The sequence below is a fragment of the Elaeis guineensis genome, chromosome 16, assembly GCF_000442705.2.
Source record: "Elaeis guineensis isolate ETL-2024a chromosome 16, EG11, whole genome shotgun sequence".
Taxonomy (NCBI): Eukaryota; Viridiplantae; Streptophyta; class Magnoliopsida; order Arecales; family Arecaceae; genus Elaeis; species Elaeis guineensis.
The window spans coordinates 31,703,790-31,726,578 of NC_026008.2; the positions used below are offsets into that span (position 1 = coordinate 31,703,790).

A 22,789-nucleotide genomic window follows, 5' to 3' on the forward strand; every position below is an offset into this window, starting at 1 on the left:
CTATGGTAAAGAAATTTGATTAATCCAAATATAACCTCTCCATCCGTGTTGTACACCTACTTTACTATGGGATCTAAAAGCCTAATGACCACCAAGATGTTGATAAAAAGGGATTGTATTGGACGTTGGTAGTAGAGGTCTCAAGATAACAGGCGATGCATAAATTACATACCAAGAAAAAAAAAAAGGAAATATTGACAGATATGCAGCTGAGCATTCTCTTGAAAACTTGGGTTTACATAATAAATACCCAAGAGAATACCATAAAAGACAGCACAAGCAAAGAAAGTGGGAAACATTTCCTAACTAGGAATTTTAAGATAAAAGTTATCACAAGCAAGAGAATGGGAAATAAGAAAATAATTTCCATTATTTAAGCACAGTTTCCTACCAATGGCTTGAATCCTTTAATAACCTTTTTGATTGCTTGTTGCAGAAGAATGGAAATTGTTGGTCCCATTACACACAGCCATGTGATTTTAATTACATATTGCATAAATTGTACATTTGGAGGCATCCAATAAAATTGGAAGTTGCACATTCTTATTATGGGATTACCCAAATTCACATGAATACTTTTTACCATCTCCACTGAGAATACTCTAGAATTAAAAATTGTAAGAACAAAGCAACATGATATCAACAACACAGTATCACATTAGGTTCCAGCTATCTTTACCATACTGTTTTGAATGAAGATGTTCTCCATGAACCCTACCATGAACATGTTTTTGCCTCACTGGTTTCTCTTCATTATATTTTGTTCCTTCGTCACTCGCAGCACCTGTCTCTCTTGATAGTGGCCCATTCCTACTCAAGTTGTAGCTTTGCCGAGAATTTAATATGGCCTTATTATGCTTGTGCTTGTGCCTCTCTTTATGTACATGTAGATTAGTATCATGTTTGAGATGGTAGTGATCACTCACTGCCCACTCAGGATGTTTGTGAAGCAAATGGTGGGCATGACTACTATTTCGCTTCTTTTGCACATGAGAAGGATGTAGCCTGTCCTCGAGACACACACGGCGGCGATTATCTTCATGATCTCGAATGCCAGACTGTCTAGTATGTTTTCCATGCATTGAGTAGAATTTGGTTCTTTGATTTCCATCTCCAAATCGATCATCCCACCAATCATAAAGTGGATCAAAAAATCCTTTCTGATGTAGCAGCCACATAAGAATAACAACTGCAAACCCAGATACAGCCAATTATAAAATTTATGATATGTATGAATAACTGCTATAGCAGAATGGTTACTGAGGTGATGCACGATACCTGTTGGAAAAATTGCTAGAAGTAGCCCAAACATTAATACCCAACTCACACATATATATTTTATGTGGCAATTGAAATCAAAGAAATTCGAGCATTTACTTCTGCTTCAAAGAAAACTGAATGTTAGACATGCAGCAAAGAGAGCTCCATTTGACCAACGTATATAGAAAAATAGAAAATAGACTTAAAGTGTCCATCAGTCCCCAAATGAGGTCAGCCATATACAATAAGCATGCCATTTAACATGTATGAGAAAAGAACATGGATGCCTTTATCATCAGAAAGAGGAAAAATCATTTTAAAATGGCATTCTCTATAGGGCTGAGTTACTATGAGAGTGCTCAATCAGCCAACTAATCAAGCTCACTCGGAAGTTATTTTCAAGCCTGAAATGCAGAATCAATCTTGACTCATTACCTGTTTCTCCTTTGATCAAGCTTGCTTAAGCCTATGGAGCTGAGTGAAAGATACAGCCCATTTCAAATGGCTTAATAACCTGAAATCGTGCTTTAACCAAGCTTGGTTCAAGTTCAAGCTTGAAATTCAAAGTATTGGTTATACAAACATAATTCATGCCACAGCATCGATTCTTCAACCTTTAATTTTTGAATCAAGCTTTGATTTCTGCTGTTGATTGATATCAATGGCTGTATGTAGTTAGAGTCCACTGTGGAAGTTGAATCTTTTGGTCACCAACATTCTTGGAGAACCTACAGCATTGCTACTGCGAAAGTATTGACAAATACAAGTTGAATACAATTTGGTTTTCATTGGAATATTGAGTGTATCTATTCTAATATATAACTAAAAGTCCAGAGAGGAATGTTTTTGAAGGTCAGCATTGCCACATTTTGACTGTTATGTGCATAGCATGTGGCATACTCTAGAATAGGTGATCATAACTTCACCAAATATCGCTTTTTTTTTTCACGATATTCCTCAACTGACTTCATCTGATCCACCATAAGTTTATAAAAGTTGTTAACATTTGTTCTTCAATCGATGTCCACTATGATTGGGATGTTAGATAAGTGTCAATGCTAGCGTATTGACATTTTAAATTGCAGCAAAGCACTGTCTCCTTTTCAGTTGTCTTTTTTATGCTATAGAACAGTTACCACTAATGAGACCAAGGTTTTACGTCCCGATAGAATGGGGGGCATCGCAGCTATTATGTCCCATTCCTATGAGAAAATAGGACTGGGACAGGCTCAGAACTCCGAAACCTATCCACAAAGGGAGAGAAGAAGAAAGAAGGAAAGAAAGGAAAGATGAAGAAAAGAAAAAAATTGAAAGGAAAGAAGAAGAAAAATGAAAAGAAGAAAGGAAGAGAAGGAAAAAATGAAAAAGTAAAGGAAAGAAGGAAAGTAGAGGAAAAGAAAGAAAAAAGAAAAGAATAAAAAAAAAAAAGAAAGGAAAGAAGAAGGGGAGAAACATGGAGTATATCCACTAGGATGCATAATTGGAATTGCTGCAGAGACGGAATAAGACACCAAGGTGTCCCGTTCCATGAAGAAACTGGGACACCTTTGTCCCGTGGGATTTAAAATCTTGAATGAGACAACTATTTTGCTGACCTTGGATACCAAAAACTAACATCAATAGCATGCTTCCTTTACACTTTAGCTCTCATTGTAATGATAGTTTCACCACATTTTTAGCTTATGATTTTTGATTAAGCTTTCACAATTATTGTAAGTCAATACTCATCCCAAGACATCTATGAGCATATTGTATCTAGATGCAACAAAAAGATTCCAAATTTTAGATTCTTTTACATGAAAATAGAATAAGTCATAGAGCAATACCAAATGGGGAAAACTATTCTATTTCACATAGCCATTTCTGCCTTTCATGAATAATAGTATTTGATCTATTAGATTGATCCATCATCAAGAATTTAATAGCATAACGTAAGAAAATCTTTTATTTTATCCAAAAATTTATGAGACATCTTTATACATTAATTGTAGTTACCAGGAAATAAGCTGCTTTTTAAATCACAAATATGTAATTACAAGTTAGGATGCATTAAAGTTCTATTCAAATGCCCGGATGATTAGTTTCTTACCCAAGCATACACCATCTCAAAAAGATGATTTACCTAATCAAGTCTCTTTAAACTCATTCTAATATCTCAAAATTTCGATGGCCTAGGTCAAAATGGTGATAAAGTCAGGCGATTATCTAATTCTAATCAATAAAGGTACTTTAAACTAGTTCTACTATATCAGAATTTGTAAGGCCTAGGTTAGAAAGGTGAAAAACCTAGGACAAGGTTAGTTATTCCCTGGATATATGCCAAACAGTTACCAAAATGGAACCAAGACTATTAAACCTAATAGTTCTGGTCAATAATCTGCATTGTAGGTATGAGAACCCGTGTGGATTCATAGGGAAGATCTTGGATATCTATATAGACCAAAGACTCCAAATATTACCTTTCAGATAACCTTTTGGATGAGGTCCTAGGTTGTTATTAAATGGTATCAAAGCCGATCAGCCCATAACCTACGTGGACTAGGGAATACTGTAGCATAGTTTCATTGGGACTGACCATGGGCCAATCGTGATATTTATGAATGGATGCATGGATTTGGATCCTTAGCCTAGCAAGGACATCAGAGCTTAAACCGAAAGAGTATATGAGAACCCATACAGGTATGTATTTAGTCCCACATCGATTATTCACTGAGGAGATCTTGGGTACTTATACAGAGCCAAGAAATCCAAAAAAAATACCTTCCAACTAGTATCTATGGGTGAGGTCCTAGATCGTTACAGTAGGATAATCTGACTTCATAAGTATGGTGGAATGAATACCATATTGCCGTCCTTTTTTATCCCACCTTATTTTTGAAAGGAACAAAAACCAGTATCAATTAAAGACAAGGATTTAATTTTTATTCAACCAAAAGTAACTCCAATTCTGACAGCAGTACCATGGTATTATGCAATTAATTAGGGATAAAATCATTTTATGCAAACACAAATTAAGATTCATCCCATTGTATACTGGAATTAACTGTACCTTTTGAGGACAACAGATTTTATCCTAAAAATCCTATCTCATTTCCAAATTAAGCCTAGAGATACTCCAAAGATACTTCAAGGGACTCCTAAAATGCATAAACTATCCATCATTCAACCAATGTAGTCTGATTTGTCACATTCAGCAAATGACATCATGCACATTCTTATCTTTTACTGCACAAACTGCAGGTCAATACCATAACTTTCTAAGTGACTGCACATTATATATACATTAGTAACTCCAGTTCTGATGGCAGTACCATGGTATTATGCAATTAATTGGGGATAAAATCATTTTATGCAAACACAAATTAAGATTTATCCCATTGTATACTGGAATTAACTGTGCCTTTTGAGGATAACAAATTTTATCCTAAAAATCCTATCTCGTTTCCAAACTAAGCCTAGAGATACTCCAAAGATACTTCAAAGGACTCCTAAAACATGTAAACTGTCCATCATTCAACCAATGTAGTCTGATTTGTCACGTTCAGAAGATGACATCATGCACATTCTTATCCTTTACTGCACAAACTGCAGGTCAATACCATAACTTTCTAAATGACTGCATATTATATATACATTTTCAAGTTTGCTCCAATACCTAGGAATTGATATAATGTACTTCATAATCAGAGGTCAATTAATTGAAGGTCTTGAGTATCATTTTCAAAGGATCCAACAAAAAACCAAACTCAAAAGCTCTCATGACTATGAGAAACAACTACAAGAAACACCATTTAAGAAAGAAGAAAGTTTCTGCTAGTGGATGAAAGAAACTAGAATAAGAAAATTGGAAAAGACATACCTGCATGTTTTACCAGTAAAGAAATCAACCAAACCAACCCATATTGAATTCCACATGCTCTTGATTGCTTCAAAAAATCCATTCATACCATTTTCCTTTGAGTCATTGGATGGAACAATCTGCAATGTTTTAGATTATTAAATTGGAACAAAATACTTGTATTGACTATTGAGAATGAAAACTTCCTAAAAATGGTACTGATAAATATAGTTATGCTGAAAATGCTTGGTTATGGTGATTTTCCAAAGCAAATCAATTTGACCTAGGTTGATGTTACTTTATCAATCCCATCATGGCTACAACCTTTACAATAATTAGGCAACCTAGGCTATGGAAGTATTAAGTTTTTTATGGTTTTTCCTTTAACGACCTTGAGGATATCTGTACCTTGAAAATCCCATCAACAGATGAAGTTTCACCAACTAAAGAGACTTGGAAAATACATACGAGATTGCAAGTTGACCAGATTTCTCAATAAATGCATCATGTTGTAATCTACATCTTTATGAGAACAACATTTGGGTTCCCTATTCTTCATTGATAATCTCATCCCTTCTCGTTATATCACACTTCCACCTCCGAAGACCAATCTCTACTATAGTCGAGGTTTTATATCCCGACAGGATGGGGGGGCGTCCTAGCCTTCCCAGCTCATTCCTATGAGAAAATGGGATCGAGACAAGCTCAAGACTCTGAAACCCATCCATGCAGGGAAAGAAAAAGAAAGAGCAAAAAAGGAAAGAAAGAAAGGAAGGAAAGATGAAGAAAAGGTAAAACATGAAAGGAAAGAAGAAAAAAAATGAAACAAAGAAAAGAAGGGAGAAAAAAAGAACGTAAAAGGAAAGAAAGGAAGGTAAAGGAAAAGAAAGAAAAAAAAAAGAAAAAAGAAGGAAAGAAAGGAAAGAAGAAGAGGAGAAAGGTAAAGGATATCCATCAGGATATATGACCGGAACTGCTGTTGAGATGGAATGAAACAGCGGGGTATCCCAGTTCATATAGAAATGGGAACACCTTTGTTCTATGGGATTTAAAACCTTGACTATAGTCAGCCTATGAATATGACTTTTTTGCCCAATATTCCAAGCCAGACAATAGGTTTGTTTAGTTGTTGTCTTACCTGATTTATCTATGAACCTCCTCCATATGCATCATTTAGTAGTAATGTTCCATCCAAAATCCTCTAATCATATTAGTGATTTCTATATGTACTCTCCGTGCTTTTGAAATCGAGTCACTTTGAGGTTGTTTTCTGCCAAACAATTTGTTGTGCCTCATTGATTTCTCACCAGACCTACAATCTACATACTTTGTCTTAGCCAAATAACTTTCGAAATTTTATCCACTAAAGAATCCATCCATAACTCCATTTAGCATTATAAACTGCTTTCACCATAAGTATACTAACAAATACTATATATAAATAAGATAAACCCTGGGATCTCCTCTTACTATGTTGTTGACATAACCATGAATAAAATTAAAAGGCAAGGACTGCCATAAGTAACTCACTCCATGAATATTCAACATGAGTCAATAAAGAAATGCACAAAAAAAGGTTAAATGATTGTTATTTATTCAAATTAGCTGCTGCCTCACCAATTATAGTATGAAAAAATGAACGGGCAATTCAATTAGTATAAAACTCTAGGCACTATTTGAGAAACCTGTGATCCATTTTCAAGAATGGTGGCCGTAGTTGTGAATTGGCACTCTGCTCGATCAACTTCAGCAAAATCTGAAGCCTTGAGAATAGCTGCACTCAGAAAGAAGTTTTTGAAATACATGCATGCAAACTTACAACTATTTGAAAAAAAATGTATTGGACAAAGCAAATGAAATATTGGTTCTGCTTGTTTCTCTTCTGGCCATCACAACTTACCAGCACAATGATACTTTGAAGCTTGATCTGTATTTAGATATATGTAAAATGAGCGAGGAACAACATCATCTGGTTTCATTATAAAGAATTGTTCCTGCAGTTATTTGAAAAATTCATTTATAAAATCAAATCATTTTAAGAATTTGAATCAACAATTTTAATAATTAGTACAACAATGTGCATTTGGCATATGCTTAATTAAAAAATAGCCTTCTATTTCATCGAAATAAAGAACATTGGGAATATTTTACTACTATAAGCATGATAGATTCAAAATGGCCTTTCAGTTGTTAATAAGAACATTAGAAATATTTTTTTAGTTCTTAGTGAGTAGTTTGACCTGTAAGTTTTCTTTTGTTGTAGGATAAATTAGGATAACTGGTAGAATATGGAGCTAACCTAAGAAAATAGCCTGAATTTTTGTGGAACAAGTTTTGCTGATCTACAAGAATAAGACCCCCTTTAACTAGACGCCATTTTACCAAAGGGGGCCAAATAAGGTTATCTCAAGAAAAAATCGGCATGTAATTCCTTATGAGGAGGATTAAGGACATGTTGGTCCCAATCCATACTGCCAACCTCAGATTGGACCAGTGACTAATGGTCCCAGGATGCTCTTGCAGATTGTGTTGTTCAGTGGGTACGAGTGGAATTAAAAGTATATCGATCTTGATTGACAATAAAGTGTGAAATTGCTTCACTTATAAAAGGCTGGAGAAGCTCACGTATCAAGTATGTCCATTATAAACCAGATTTCTTGTCGATACTGGAATTCATAAGGAAGAAGATGGATTTATGGATGGAATCAAATATGCGTTATTTACAAATAAAGTATTCGATTACTGGAGAACAATCAATATACTTCTAATGTCGAATTAGGATCAACTAGGACAAAAATAAGGCACTGGGTTGAACTCTTCTTTGGTGTCAAGGACTCAAGATAATAGCTATGAATAGTCATCAACTCCTGGGAAAGAGACAAAATGAAGTACCACTAAAGTTTGAAATTGGCTGAAGGCAAGCGAGAACAACTCTTTTCACTAAATCCTGACCTTCCATTTCATTCTGCTCCACGATAATAGCATCCTAACTAGCAAGCGATATCACTTACGCAAAGTAAGGTTGATTTTCACTTTCGAGTTTTGATATATTAGAGGTTGGTTCTCACTTTGAAGTCCGCTTAGAAAATAAGGCCTAATTTGGCAAAGCTTTTGGAGTTCTAGAAAGCACTTTCTGATCCTCTAAAAATACTTTTGGATGGTACAATGGTATTTGATAAAAAATTGAAAAACTGTTTGAGCTTTGCCAGAAAGCTGAAAGGGTCTAATTAGGCAAAGCTTCATTTTAGAGCTTCTCCCCAAAGTGCTTTCTGGCCAATATCTGAAAACTGTTTTGATTTAAATGAAATTTTTCTAATGATCAAAATGCCCACCAACAAATCTCATAATTACATCTTATATCATATCATATTAAATTATTATACTATAAATATAATATAATATCATAATAAATTAATAAATCAAGGTTTTAAATTCTGTAAGACAAAGGCATCCCAATTTCTCCATGGAACGGGATGTCCCGTTGTCCCGTTCTATTTCGATAGCAGTCTTGGTCATGCATCCTAATATATATCCTCCATTTTTCTCCCCTTCTTCTGTTTCTTTTTTTCTTTTCTTTTTTTCTTTTTTATTTCTTACTTCTTTTCTTTCTATTTCTCTACCTTCCTTTCTTTCCTTTTCTTTCTCATTCTTTTTCTTCCCACTTCCTTTCTTTTTTTCATTTTACTTACTCTTTCCTTCATTTTTTTTTCATCTTTCTTCTCCTCTCCCTGCATAGATGGGTTTTGGAGTCCCGAGCTTGTCCCAATCCCAATTTTTCATAGGAATAGGACATGATGTTAAGAATGCCCCCTATCCCATTGAGATGTAAAATCTTGATTATAATACATTATAAACATATAATATAATCTAAAGATTCAGGTCCCAGCGAGATGTCCCGTGGGACATCAAGATGGGATACCATCCCATATGTCAGGATAAGACTATCCCACCAGCATCCTAACATCCCGATCGAGATGTCTTGGAGCATCCCCTGTCCCAAGTGTCGGAATGGAGCAGGACAAGACGACGCATGCCGTCCCACAGAAAAACTGGGACAGCCCCATCCCACGAAATTTAAAATCTTGATATAATCTATTATAGTATTATTATATTATAAAAGTATAATATAATATAATAATATTTTAGTAATGATATATTATTATATGATGATATAATTTGTTATATTATAATTTATTATTAGATTAGATTATAATCCATTATATTATATTACATTATAATTATAATAATATTATATTATAGTATAATATTGTACTATATTACAATATTATATTACATTATATGATAATAATATTATATAATATAATAATATTTAATATATATTAATATATAATATTATATTGTGTTATGCTCTATTATACAATACTATGCAATATTTTTTATTGTCATTTTATCATACCAAAAGTAATTTCTTATTTTAGTTACCAAACACATGTTAAAGTTCCAAAATACTTTATAAATGCGGTTATCAAACAACAAATAACTTTTTGTAAAATACTTCTAAATGCTCTATTTCTCGAAAGCTCTACTTTCAAAAGCTCCAAAATAGCTCTACTACCAGTAGCAGTCCCAAATGTGGCCTAAACCTTTCTTCTTCTAGTAGGAAAGTGACTTCTAGTTATGAGCAAGTGTATCAGATCAAAGAAACTAAACCATTAGCTAAGAATTAAGTACATCAATGGTGAGTAGGAGGACCCCCTGGTCAGTGGTTGTATACCAACAAAAGGCACTAAAAGGATGAGCTAGGGGAACATCCAGAAGCAACCAATTTCCTACCAAAGGAGATAAAGGTAGAGGTGGAGGCCATGTATTAGTGGGCAAAGCAAGCCGTGCTTGTGAGTAAGACCGATAAGGCACAAAGGGTAGACCATGTTATGCCAATTGAAGAGATGAGGATTCTTCTAAGTAGTTGGACTTTTCGATATTTGGACCCCATGGAGAGCAAGACACATAAGCCTTAAAGGCTAGCCAAGGCACTAGGTACAGCCAAGAGGCTAGGGCCAATTAGTAGGTGGGAATCAACTAGGCCTCCAATGGGAGGCAAAGAGGTAGGGTCAATCATACCTTTCATTAGATTGGAAAAAGAAATCCGATTCAATGTCTTTTGTTTTTGTCAACCTAATGGAGATGGTTGATGGCTTAATAGATGCACAATGACAACAGTGAATCTCTTTGACCCTCAAATCCCAGCCTTCTCCAATGATCACAGGATAACATTGAAGATGACATTGGTAGGGTGAAAGGTGAAGGGGCTAGTAGTGGTGAAAATGGCTAACATAATGCAAGTCATAGATACTCAATTCATACACCCAAGAATAGGTTCTGAACCATGTTGCTTAAGAATGTGACCATGGCGCTAGGTGAAGTTGTTCAGCATAACCAAAGCTGTATCACTAAAGAGGCATGGGCAAGGATAGGTAGCTATTGAGAAGGTTGATGCTTAGTATCATGAATCTTCCATTCTAGTGGCACATCAGCTTCTGAATCTCATTGGAAACTCGAGCCCTCACTTGCTTCCTGTATTTTCATATTAAATCCTTTAAAGAGTTGCACTTCCCCACACCCACGCCAACCTACTTTTGATAACTAAGGATTAATGACATCGAAAATGTAGCTTGAGTGGGCAGTATAGACATGTCTAGATTCGAAAATTACTTACAGCTAAGTAGATAATTGTCCTTGCCATCAAACTAGGATGAATTTGTGACTTGGATGAGTGGTCTTACGCTAGATCCCCTAGTATGTCAAAAATCAAAGCCAAAAGCAGGCCAGCATCCCACACAAATATCTCTATCTTGATTCTGGAATGCACATGTATGGCTAGCCATTCAAGGATGCATAGGTCTGGCCATTTAGATTTCGGGTCTCGGATGTATGGCCATGGCTACCCCATTACCATTACAAAGTAATTATCTTGCCCAAGGTTTTTCCATACAACGTACCAAACCAGGCGGTATAGGGCATACTACACTATACTGATTCGATATCAATACATGGTACGAGAAGCATATAGACACTCAATACACCGAACCAGCTCTATACCGATATAATAATAGGTTGGCACCAGTCTGGGGCTTAGTACCAATTCTAGAAGCTTAAAAGCAATATTAGGGCCAGTATTAAAGCTAATATCTATTGTCAAATTCTAAATGGTTTCAGACCAAAAATGACCCAAATGTTTATGAGCTTATTAGGGGAAACATTCGTCCCACAGGATATAAAATCTCTCCATGTTGACCTGTTACAAGGATGATATGAGTTTTCTTTACTCTTTAATTTTTATTTATTTAAGGAAAAATGCAAATAGTTCAATTTGCTACATTTTTTTTTACTATAAATGTTGCATAAGGTTCGCTTTTTACCTTAACTATGCCACTTGACCATCAGAATCTACTACTAAGGCATACTAGTAACCTTTCAACACAAGTCTAAACATTTGTAGCTCTTAAGTGAAAAAGCCATACTAAATAAGTGCTAGAAGTGAACTATATGGTAATCAAGAGTAGGCTACAACACTAAAAAGAGAAAGGATGTTGGGATCAACAACCTAGGAAATAGTGATACGACTTAGATCCACAAATAGTATATTGGCAGACAGAAATAAATGAAAAGGCGGCATTTGAGCAGCAAAGAACAAAGATCTAGAAAAGATAACACAATAATGAAAAAAGAATTGAAAAGAAAACAAAGGGAAAGGTTTTAAATCCCATGGGATAGGGTTGTTCTAGTATTCCCATGAAATGAGACACGCCGCCATCCTTCTCCATCCCGACACTTGGGACATGGGACGTCCCAAGACAACCCGATCGGATCACTGGGACGATGGTAGGGAGGTCCAATCCCGACACATGGAGTGGTAACCTATCCTGTGTCCTATAGGATGTCCCATCGGGACTTAAATCCTTGACACATGGAGACAGTGCCAAAGAAAATGGCATTCTTCGAAGTACTACCAATAGGATCATTGCTTCACGTCACATCCCTTATACTTTTGCTTATGCCTCAGAACTCATAGACAGTTGTTCAAGCCTTAATTCTAGTTAGTTAAGGAGGTGAAGCACAAAAATAAGGTATAATGGGAAAAAGCAAAAATAAGAGTCTGAGAGAGTTGATGAATTCACCAGAAATGTAAAATTTCCATAATGACCCTGAAAGAGGCATAGCTAGTAAGGCTGCCAGTGGTTAATCATATTATTTGTTGAGCAGAAATAAACAAGAGTTAAAGAGATGGTGAGACATCCCAAGGATGTGATGTTTTTTTATCAGCAGCATATTGTGTCAATAACTTGGGCAATAAAAGCTGACAAAAGATCCATTAGGAAAGGTAAAGAACGGTGGGATCCAGGAAGGGTGTAAGTTTCATAATAGTAGGAGACTAGGAGCGAATGGCATCAACAACTTCAGAAATTTAATATGAATCGTTATCGGACTATAGAACCAATAATTTTCAGATGGATGTTCCTCAAAATAAGGCCGAGTGGGAGAAGTTACCCATGCATATAACATAACAGCAACCACCACCTTCATGAATAAATGGTGCTAAAATTAAGAAAAAGAGATGCTTTTTTGGTTAATTAGAATTATGCATCGCAAGAAAGATGATAGAGGGATTAGACAAAGGACAGCATCGTCTACAATATGCTTAATTTTAGTATTAGACAAGATAGTGCTACTGAAAGTAAATAGAAGAAAGAAATGCTTTGATCCAAAGACCGGTTACATATAACAATAAATGCTTGAATCAAACTGGACATTCTTTGAACTTCTCACAAAAGGCCAATAGATCGCTTAGACACACCATGTTATAAGTGGGACAAGCTGTGAGAAACTTTGTTCCAATTATTAATAATCTCACAACTACACTAAGCATTAAACACATAAAATGTGTACAGCTTGCATTGCATAAAGTACCATGGCATATATGATCTTATATGCTCCCACATTTTCTAAAGTACAAAATTCAGTTTTAGAATATTGGTAATGCAGCAAAAGAAAAGAATCCATATACAAAACATAATATTTCATGCATAATGATGTAAAAGATTATATTATAAGTTTATAATGTACAAATGAAATATTTCCTATCTAAAATAAACACTTAAAGAGTAAAAATGCACAGCAAGCATAAGCATATTATGAGGGAAAATCTGTTTTTGTCTCCTAGGAAGCAGAAAATGTTACAAAGGTGGTTTAGCAGATGAAAAACAGTAAGGACAAGAAGACAAAATCATCTACTCTCATAACCATGGAGTCTCAAAATGAATTCACATGTTACTAATCACAGGACCCACTGAGTGGCATCTAGAACATAGATGTCACCTATTAGATAATTTTCAAGGGGAAAAATCACTAACAGAAACATATCTCACTGCATTATAATTTCATGGAAACATAATAAATATTATACTATGGATGAAACATACCTCCATATAACTGACACCAGGATGGCAATCAAACTGCAAGATGGACAGAATTATGAAAATAAGAAATCACTATGTAACATGATAAGAGAAGTGCTCCTAATTCTGACACATCATGCATAGGTTTTAGTCCGTAATTCTTATTATGTGAGAAAATAAACCACTACAAAACAATATGTGCACATTATTAGATATAGGAATGTGCGAAAGTTTGTATTGCTGTCCTTGCAACAATCAATAATACAAAAATTAAGTTTTAATGCATATTGCATAGGAGGACCAAAAGAAGGATCACGTAAGAAAGTTGAACTTTAAACGTATCAAGTACAATTAAAATTTTTCATTGATATGATGTGAGGAGACAATTTTAGAATGGAGAAGAATGGGAACCAATAACACAGATTATATTGTTTGCATTCAATTTCCCCACTTTTATGGGTATTCAAATGGAAACCATACCCATACAAACTTGAATAAATCAGGTAAACAATTGTTTGTTGGCAGAATGCAAATTGTGATATAAATCTCCATTATGCATCCATCATTTTTCCTTCAAGGTCACAATCGAAATATGATGGCAGTTTTTTGCAAATTCTTTCTTGAAAAGCACCTTCTAAGTCCCTAGGTCAGCAAAACTAGCACCCGGCACTAACGCAGCAAAACACCTAGTGAGTCCCTGCTTATCTTTTAATTAAAAATGACTTTAGCCTCTTCTATTTAATATTTTTTTATTTTGTCATGACATGGCATGTGCCATGCAAGGCACTTGCCAGCATGCCTCATACTAGTGGCATTTGAATACTTGATTGAATCATGAGTTCAAAGCAATAGAAAAAAAAACATTAGACTCTCTTCATCAAAAAGCTCACTAATCACATTTTTATTTTTTTTGCAAAGTTCATCATCAAGTACAGCCGAATAAAAATGTTGGAATGAAAACCTGACAGGCCATAACATACCGTTAAGCTATATGATGCTTCTAATTTGCCAATGTTCTTGACTGTTATTGTAGCAGTACCAAATTGAGTTAGTGCTTCAAATGTAGGTATATTGATGTTTAAGATCTTGCCAGGACTCCTGTAAGAAAATGATAATGTTACAAGTATAACATGACAATCCAACTTGGTAACAACATAAACAGAGTGAAGAAACAATTGGAGAAAAATCGAGGCATTTGAGAATGTTAACTAAAATGAACAATTTAACTTAAAAGGTATGTTCAACACTAATGTAAAGTACCCCTAATATTGTATAGACCAAGAATTGAATCATTAGCATATATATAATTCTGACATGTACATATCTAAATGTTGGCTAATCTTAATTTTATAGAGTATTTATGCTAGTCTAAAAGTCCATAGTGTCAGATGGAGATAGGGTAGCAACTTGGACATGGGTTGGGCTAAGGGCAAACCCTAACCCAACCAAACCCAACCCAGTCTCAGGTTGGGATTTCTCTAACCTAAACCAATGCAGTCCCATCTTAAGCTAAATTCAGGTTATGTTGGGTTAGTCAGGTTGGTTTGGGTTGTGCCATGGAAATCGAGTTAGATCAGGCTTAATAGGAATTCTACAGATAAAGGGAAGTTTTCGGGATACTTTAGTTGCATTGATATGTTTGCTTGAGGCCTTAACTGTTCATCAATTTCTGGATACATATATAATTTAACAAGGCCAAGCATATGATTACATAAACATATAAATAACCTATCTGAAGCATCAAGCATGAATATGAACTGGAAACATAAAAATGAATTATTTATTTCTATATACATGAGGTCGGTTCGGATTGAGTTGGATTAGAGATAGGCCAAGATTTCTAAATGCAAGCCTAGTCGCTGTCTATAAAATGTCAACCCGCCCAATCCAATGAGTGGGTTGGAAGTGCAAGTTTAGGTTGAGCATAATCAATGTTTGCCATCTCGGTACCGGACTCCATATCGGTACCATCATATTATAGTGTCAGTACATGATTCAGTACGGTATGAGATAGTGTACCAAGTATCAGTATAATATAAGATAGCATACCGGTATAGTACTGTAAGCCCCATACTGGGTGGTACGGGGCAGTATGGCAAACCATGAACATAACACTAGTTGCATCCCTAGATGCAAATGCTAGACCAGTTGTATAAGCATATGCGTTAAGATACTACCTTAAATGGATTCACTGCATTACAAGACATTTCTGATACTTGTCGCTATATATATATATGTGTGTGTGTGTGTGTGTGTGTAAGATGACTCATTCAAAACATGTAACTTTGAAATCGGTCAGGAAGCATATAGCTTTTTCATTTGGTAAATGCCCCATCAAACTAGTATTGGGAGGTGCGATGCATGTGAGTTGAATCAATGGCCCCACTTAATGAAAAAACTTATATTAATTATGTCACTTTATAAACACCATTCCAATTTATGGGACGTGTAGTTCTCTTGTTTTTCTCTCTTAGAGAAAATAAATTCTATTTAATAAAAGATTGGAGTAATCTAAAGGGGGGAAAGTGATGGGCTCAAGGCCTCATGGATAGGCAGCACAAAGTTGTTTGTGTTATGACAATGTACTAGGTTGGGTATTGTGACCATGGCCTTGACAGAATTTCTCTATTAGACAATTTCTAAAAATGAGAAATTTATAGAACCAACGGAGAGCTCATCAATTGCTAGATAATTCATAGAACCAATGGAGCTTAACGAAGGTTTTAAATCCGATGAGACATGGCTATTCTAGTTTTTCATAAAACTGGACGTACCGCCATCCCGCCCCATCTCGACACTTGAGATAGGAGATTTCCCAAGAAGTCCTAATCGGGATGGTGGGACGCTAGCGTGACAGCCCTATCCCGATACATGGGATGGTACCCCATCCCGATGTCCCGTGAGATGTCCCGTTGGGATCTGAAATTCTAAATCCTTGAACTTAACAACTCCACCACATTTTAATACGGCGATCTCGCTAATCTCTCTTTTTCTTCTCATCAACAAGTGTCCCATTTTAGTCTATGAATTAACATATGGTATATCACCCGTCTCTATTCTGCCAATATTTAAATTTTGGTTTATTTGTACTTTGTACTAGTTTAATCAAAAACAACTACAGAACATCCTATCTACATTTCTTAAATTCCTATCATTCATTTGATCAGAGTTTTGTAAGACTGCCTGCAGCCATTTTGAGCTTTTCAACCTCGCTTGGCATGTGACTACCACTTGCAAACAAGGGAAGAAAACACTTCAAATTATAATTTATTCTGCCTGCATGTTAGCATGTGTAGGTAGAGAAAGAAGCATAATCATGTTAGTGGATTCTTTAAATATACATGAATATACACTAGCTATTTTTATTCTCTCTCCAAGCATAATATTATGAATAGCTTATGATAATGAAATGACATATTTTGAATTTTGAAGTTCTATCATCATGTACAAGAAATAATCATAGATAAGGATTACTTTCAGCATTTGATGGTGAACATCACCATAAGCACAAATATGATGTAGGTATGTCAGATGTGCTTAATGCTTGTTCTTAAACAATATTGTAGCAGAATCAGAATTATGTATTAAAACAATAAGAGAACCTAAGCCTGTTTCTCCAGACAAATCAAATATTCAAATCCTATTTGGATAGACAGTGTCCAGCACAGGAAGTGGCACATAGACAGACATTTTATTCAGAAACATATTCTTAACTGACCATTAGAAGATATATTTTCTAGATCTAATTCTTAAAGCTTGTCTAAGTGGTAAATTGTGTCATGGAGACATTTCAACTTGCAAGGAGTTACTGATTCTTTTTGCAAATCCGCTACTCAAAATTCTTATCCTTCCTAGTTCCTACTGTCATTGCCCATTCTTAAATTGTATATTTCAGAGTCTCAAATGAAAGTTATAGCAGAATATTTTGTGAAGTGTGCTGTAATAAAATCCTGGTATGTCCAATTTAAAACATTTGTGAAAGATACTATGAGACTCTACAAAATGTTTGGAAAGAATAAGGATATTTGAGTTTTGTTTTGCATTATAGGGTTAGTAACCTTTCTCCTTGACTTTTAAGATCTGACTAGTTTTTTTATTTCATATGAGCTTATACATTGTTTTGAATTACCAAATTGAACCTTCTTTTTCGATAGCTGTGACTTCCCTTCTGAGTAATCTTTTCATGTCTTGAATTAAGCTTTGTACTTTTGAAGCTATGTTCTTTCAAATTGACGATTCTAAACCTACTAATTGTTTTAAATACAACAGACTCTAATCAGTTTTAATTTATGGTTTCTTTGCCTTTCATATTTTGATTCCATTTAAAGTTTGTAATTTCGTATGTTGTTTCAAGGGTAATGAACCACAAGATTGTTTCAAACTTAGGACCACCTTGAGTTCTGGATTCTTTAAATCATCTTTAGTTTTATTTTTTCTTTTTCATGATTCAAAACTTAAAACTTGTTGCAAAGAGTTCATATTTACTTATTCCTGGGAAATTTGGAACTATGCTATGGTATTAATATGGAAACTCTGAATTTATATGAGATTTTGAATTGATATTTTGGGACATGTTATGTATATGTTATAATCAATGTCCTGAACCCATTGACCAAACTACCCTATTTTTGGCTGGATCATGGTCCTTGCTTTGAGTTAGACCATGGGTCACCCACAAAAGACTGGTTATAACTTGAAATTTCATTATTTTTTGAATACCTATATCAACTGTTATGCTTAGAGCATTTTATAAGTGTTTTGTAAAGCATTTACCAAGTTTTATAAATTGGAAATACAATAAATATGAAAGACATACATGAAGTCGTAACCAGGTGGTATGTTTGGTCTCCTTCAATTTATCAATGAGGATTTCTTCAAGCATCTAGCTAGCTGGTATATATGGCATCATTCAAATCATGGATGAGGATTTATGTGGACCTTGGCCAAGAGACATATATGGACCTCAAGGACTCTTTAAGGCCTCATCTGCATTAGCAGGGAGGATTTATGTTGCCCCATCTGGATTATTGGTTCACCAATGGGGATTATATGGGCTCATATACAGGAAGGATTTATGTGACCTTGAGATTAAGTCAAACTTTGTAAGAAAATATGAAAATATGTGAAATGCAGGAGCTTGCCAAAATACATATTGTATTTTGACCATTTGATTTTGAACAAGTGTTCAACATATGATTTTTTTCGTAAATTATTGACGCTCTTTCCAAAATATAATTTAAACCTTATATCACAACCTATGTATTATTGAAAACTTTGCTTTTGAGCTTTTATAACAAAATGATTTCACTGAATTTCCATGTGAGATTTCTAACGATTATTACAATAACATGTTTACTTTTATAGTCATTTGTTAAGCACCCTTAAGGTTTTCAGATAATGATAGGAGCTTACTAAGCTTTGTGGCTCCCTTCATTTATTACACAATTTTCACAATGATTAGTGAGAGCTCTAGTGAGTTTGTTTGAAGCAGTGGATTCGATATTTTGGAAGTTAACATTTGGATCTAATGATCATTAGAATGGCATGGGTAATGTCTCGGTTTGTAACTTTAAAAATATAGTATTATGTGTGTAACCTATGTTTAAGGTTGTAAATATATTTCTATTATAGACATCATTGATTATAATATATACTTTTAGTTATACTTTGTTAGATCATATGTGTTTTATTGACAACATTAAATATCAGTGGTATTTAGATCAACATTGATGATAACACCTTGGGATTTGAATAAGTTGGGACCTCAGGGAAACATACCATGGTTGGTCAAGGACAATAAATATAAGCAAAATCAACTTTATTTTTTCAGCATATTATAAGGTTGTCTTTAGTGAGTATATGCATCAAGCGGCAACAATCTTGCTTTTTATAAGTTGTGATATCAACAGTAGTAAGAAGAGATGATATTGCCAAGGTGCTAATAGATGAGAGTTTTAACATCATAAGGCAAAATGTCTTGATTAGAACTTAGAAGGAAAATCATGCTTCAGATTGCTGTGCAGCAATACATTAACTTGATGCTAAAGAAAATAAGGATTACAAAAGATCAACAAATGCCGTGTTTATAAAACACCTCAAGTATCATGCATAATCACCAAATAATTAATGTTGTTGTCCTCTTCCTCTTGTACACTGATGATTTAATTTTATCAAAAGAAATATGGACATTTCCTAAATATAAAGAACAAATATATGAATTTGTAACTATTTACATGTGCATGAGTATGCAAGCATGGGATACAAATGCAAATACCAGTTTATAAAATGGACTAATTGCTTGCAGACAATCCACAATCACAAAAAGTTAAACATAGGTTTCTTTTAGTACTATGCACTGAGCACTTTAGCTGGATACCTTTGATAAACATATTCTATATCATCAGCATTCAGTTCTATAAGTAAATTAGTGTTAAGGACTTCAGTGATTCCAACAGAAAATGAATGAGATCCTGCATTCTGCATGAAGTTGAAATAGAAGTTCAAACGAATGTCTAAAATTCAGAAAGTAATAACAATTTTAAAAGGGATAATAAAATTATAAGAACATAACCGGATGTTGGTTGATCCTTTCGAACCTTCCCTCGACAACATATTGTGGCAGTTGATTCCTACTTATCCGGTTTTGGTCCGCCTGTTCGAGATAAGTTAATAAAGAGTCCTAGATCCCTCATACAGACATTGTCATTCAGGTTGAAAACTTGAAATCACATCATAATGTTGCAAAGCACTCCAAACCAAAACAAATTGGACATGAGTTCGTCCCCTTTGGTGATACTTAAAGTTTCACACATTTGAGTATAAACATGAAATATGCATATATTAAAAGCTACTTTAGGTTATCATATGCAAGGATTAAATTATTGCTTATCATGCTGGTGTTGGTCAAAGGCTGGAATACTACACAACTACACATCATATCATATTTGTAGACACATGACATGGATTGAAATTTCCTATAAAGTGTAAAATAATTCCCAATTAAGATGTTAAGACATGTTATGCTATTCAATATTTAATATGAGAAATATTTTAAGCTAGGAACAAATAAACTAATCCATAAAAGTTTAGGATCATAAATAGTCCTCGATACAAATGTTGATTGTATCTCAACATAGTAGGCTTCGAGCATGTGCGATCTATACAAGAAGAATGAATGGATCAAGCCCCGTCTGATTTGAGTCTAAATTTGATTCAAGTATCTCACCAAATAAAGCCTTATTTTCTCTTCATCATTCTCCCTTCTCTTTCTTTAAATCTAAGGATTTTTAAACCAAGTGCCCTGAATTTTAGGAAAAAAGAGTATATAATAGAAACTTGTGAATAAAGGCTAATTGACTCACAGATAAGCAAAAAGAAGCTTGTAGTTTAATATCAAAGATGCATTGCACAACTTAAAGTGATTTGTCAAACAAATTAATATTGCATAATGCAACAAATATGCTTGCATGTTAACAATACATTTTAGATATCACATAGACATCTTGGTGGCTCTATGGTCATCATCATCAGTGGTGGCAGCGGCGGTGGTGGCAGTGGGGGCAATGGCGGTGACAACAGCTTTACCCTAACAAGGGGTCATGATTCATGAAGGCGAGGATGATCGAGACAGACGGAAGAGGGGATAGGGCAAAGGAGGATTAGGAGAGAGGGAGAGAGGGAAGAAGGGAAAGGAGAGAGGAGGATTAAGAGAGAGGGAAGAAAGGATAGAGCAAAGGAGAACTGGGATAGAGGGAGAGCAGATAAGGGAGAGGAGAGAGGAGGATTAGGAGAGAGGGGAGCGGTGAGGAAGATCAGGAGAGAGGGGAGAAGAATAGAGAGAAGTCATGACTAACAACTCAAATTATAAGCCACTGAACCACACAGATCGATCCGAAATAGCTTGAAATGACTTGAACCAGGTAGAGCAAAATAGTTCAACCTGATTCCAGTTAGTTCCCAGCTAGGACCAAATCAGGTAGGTGAATCGTCCCAATTCTCAAATTAGCTAGTCCAGTGACCAAAATCGATTGTCCTTGGTTTATGGTATGATATTTTGCATGATTCATGGTTGCCAAGCATCCAAATCTATTGAATTTTGGTTCATGCATGTCTTGCAGGGTTTAGATCATGATAAAAATTGTGAATTCTCAATATAGAATGTTTATTATTGATTTTGCGTTGGTAAGGTTGAGGCCTCAATACTTTCAAAGGGAGAGTAAATGGACTCTCTCTGTGCATACGTACATACAAGCATACAGGCATAAATACATACATATAAACATATATATACACAAATAAGGATATCAAATACATATGCATACCTATATAAAATGGATGTAAAAAAGATATATCTGAAAATCTGCTTACTTCCCAAAAATGCCACAATTGATTATGCAAACAACTCCATAGTGGTGACGAGCAGAAGTTTGGCTGGCTTCTATAAGCTTCATAGCCAACACCAATTTTATTGCATTCAAGACCATCTAATGTGAATCGCACTCTCTCCAATATCATCCACTTTGAGAAGTTCCTTCCAAGATTTTCTGGTTGACCTGCAGCCCCCTTCAATGCAATAACGTTTAGCATGTAAATATGGTAGGTGGTGCTGTCAGATACATGTTCCACAAGCTTGCTAATCACCAATATGCCTATTGAAATAAGACACTATTTTTTCTTCTTGAGAGAATAGGAGGGGACCCACCCACACTTTAATTACCTAAGTCATTATAATCTTGCATTGCATAATATGCAATGAGTATTAAAAAGAAATATGGCCATTTGAAAGAACAAGAAAATAAAGGACTTTCTGAAAAGCATAATTAGAGATTTCCAAAAAACAAATTTCTGAAAAGCATGAGTAATAGCCAAAGATAGGGAAAACTAGAGCAAAGAATTTCTTGCCTCCTTCCTCACCTCAGCGTAAGTTATATAGTCATCTCAGTAGGAATATTTTTGATGTTTTGACAATTCAAAAACCATATATGATGATGAGCAACCAGTGCAAGAATCTTCTATAGCTAAGAATTGTAAGGAAACAAAGAATAAAAAGCCAAAAAAATGTGGTATTCCCATATCTTAACTCTTATTGCGGAACACTTTATAAGCCTTTTTGTATATGAAAGATGATGCATAAAAGGAATATAGCAAGAACAATAGTGCAAGAATCAAAATGCTTACCATGCCATATCATTTCAACCAAGGTTCGCCATCTAGATATCAGACCCACACGAATACCATCCTATTACAATATCTGTAGCAGTATGGTACAAGATAG

General features: G+C 34.9%; 1 protein-coding gene across 1 annotated transcript in view; it reads right to left on the minus strand.

Moving 5' to 3' along the window:
• Positions 1–441: 441 nt before the first annotated feature.
• Positions 442–22,789, minus strand: part of LOC105059381 (protein HAPLESS 2) — a 45,603-nt gene continuing 23,255 nt past the window's right edge. Inside the window, exons 9-18 of the mRNA XM_010942659.4 lie at positions 21,883–22,077; positions 20,087–20,167; positions 19,892–19,992; positions 14,496–14,613; positions 13,540–13,572; positions 6,999–7,092; positions 6,784–6,872; positions 5,120–5,238; positions 1,279–1,379; positions 442–1,189 (exon numbers count right to left, since the gene is read on the minus strand). Coding sequence (XP_010940961.2) covers positions 654–1,189; positions 1,279–1,379; positions 5,120–5,238; positions 6,784–6,872; positions 6,999–7,092; positions 13,540–13,572; positions 14,496–14,613; positions 19,892–19,992; positions 20,087–20,167; positions 21,883–22,077 — 1,467 coding nt within the window. The 3' untranslated portion in view covers positions 442–653. The remainder of the gene's footprint in view (positions 1,190–1,278; positions 1,380–5,119; positions 5,239–6,783; positions 6,873–6,998; positions 7,093–13,539; positions 13,573–14,495; positions 14,614–19,891; positions 19,993–20,086; positions 20,168–21,882; positions 22,078–22,789) is intronic.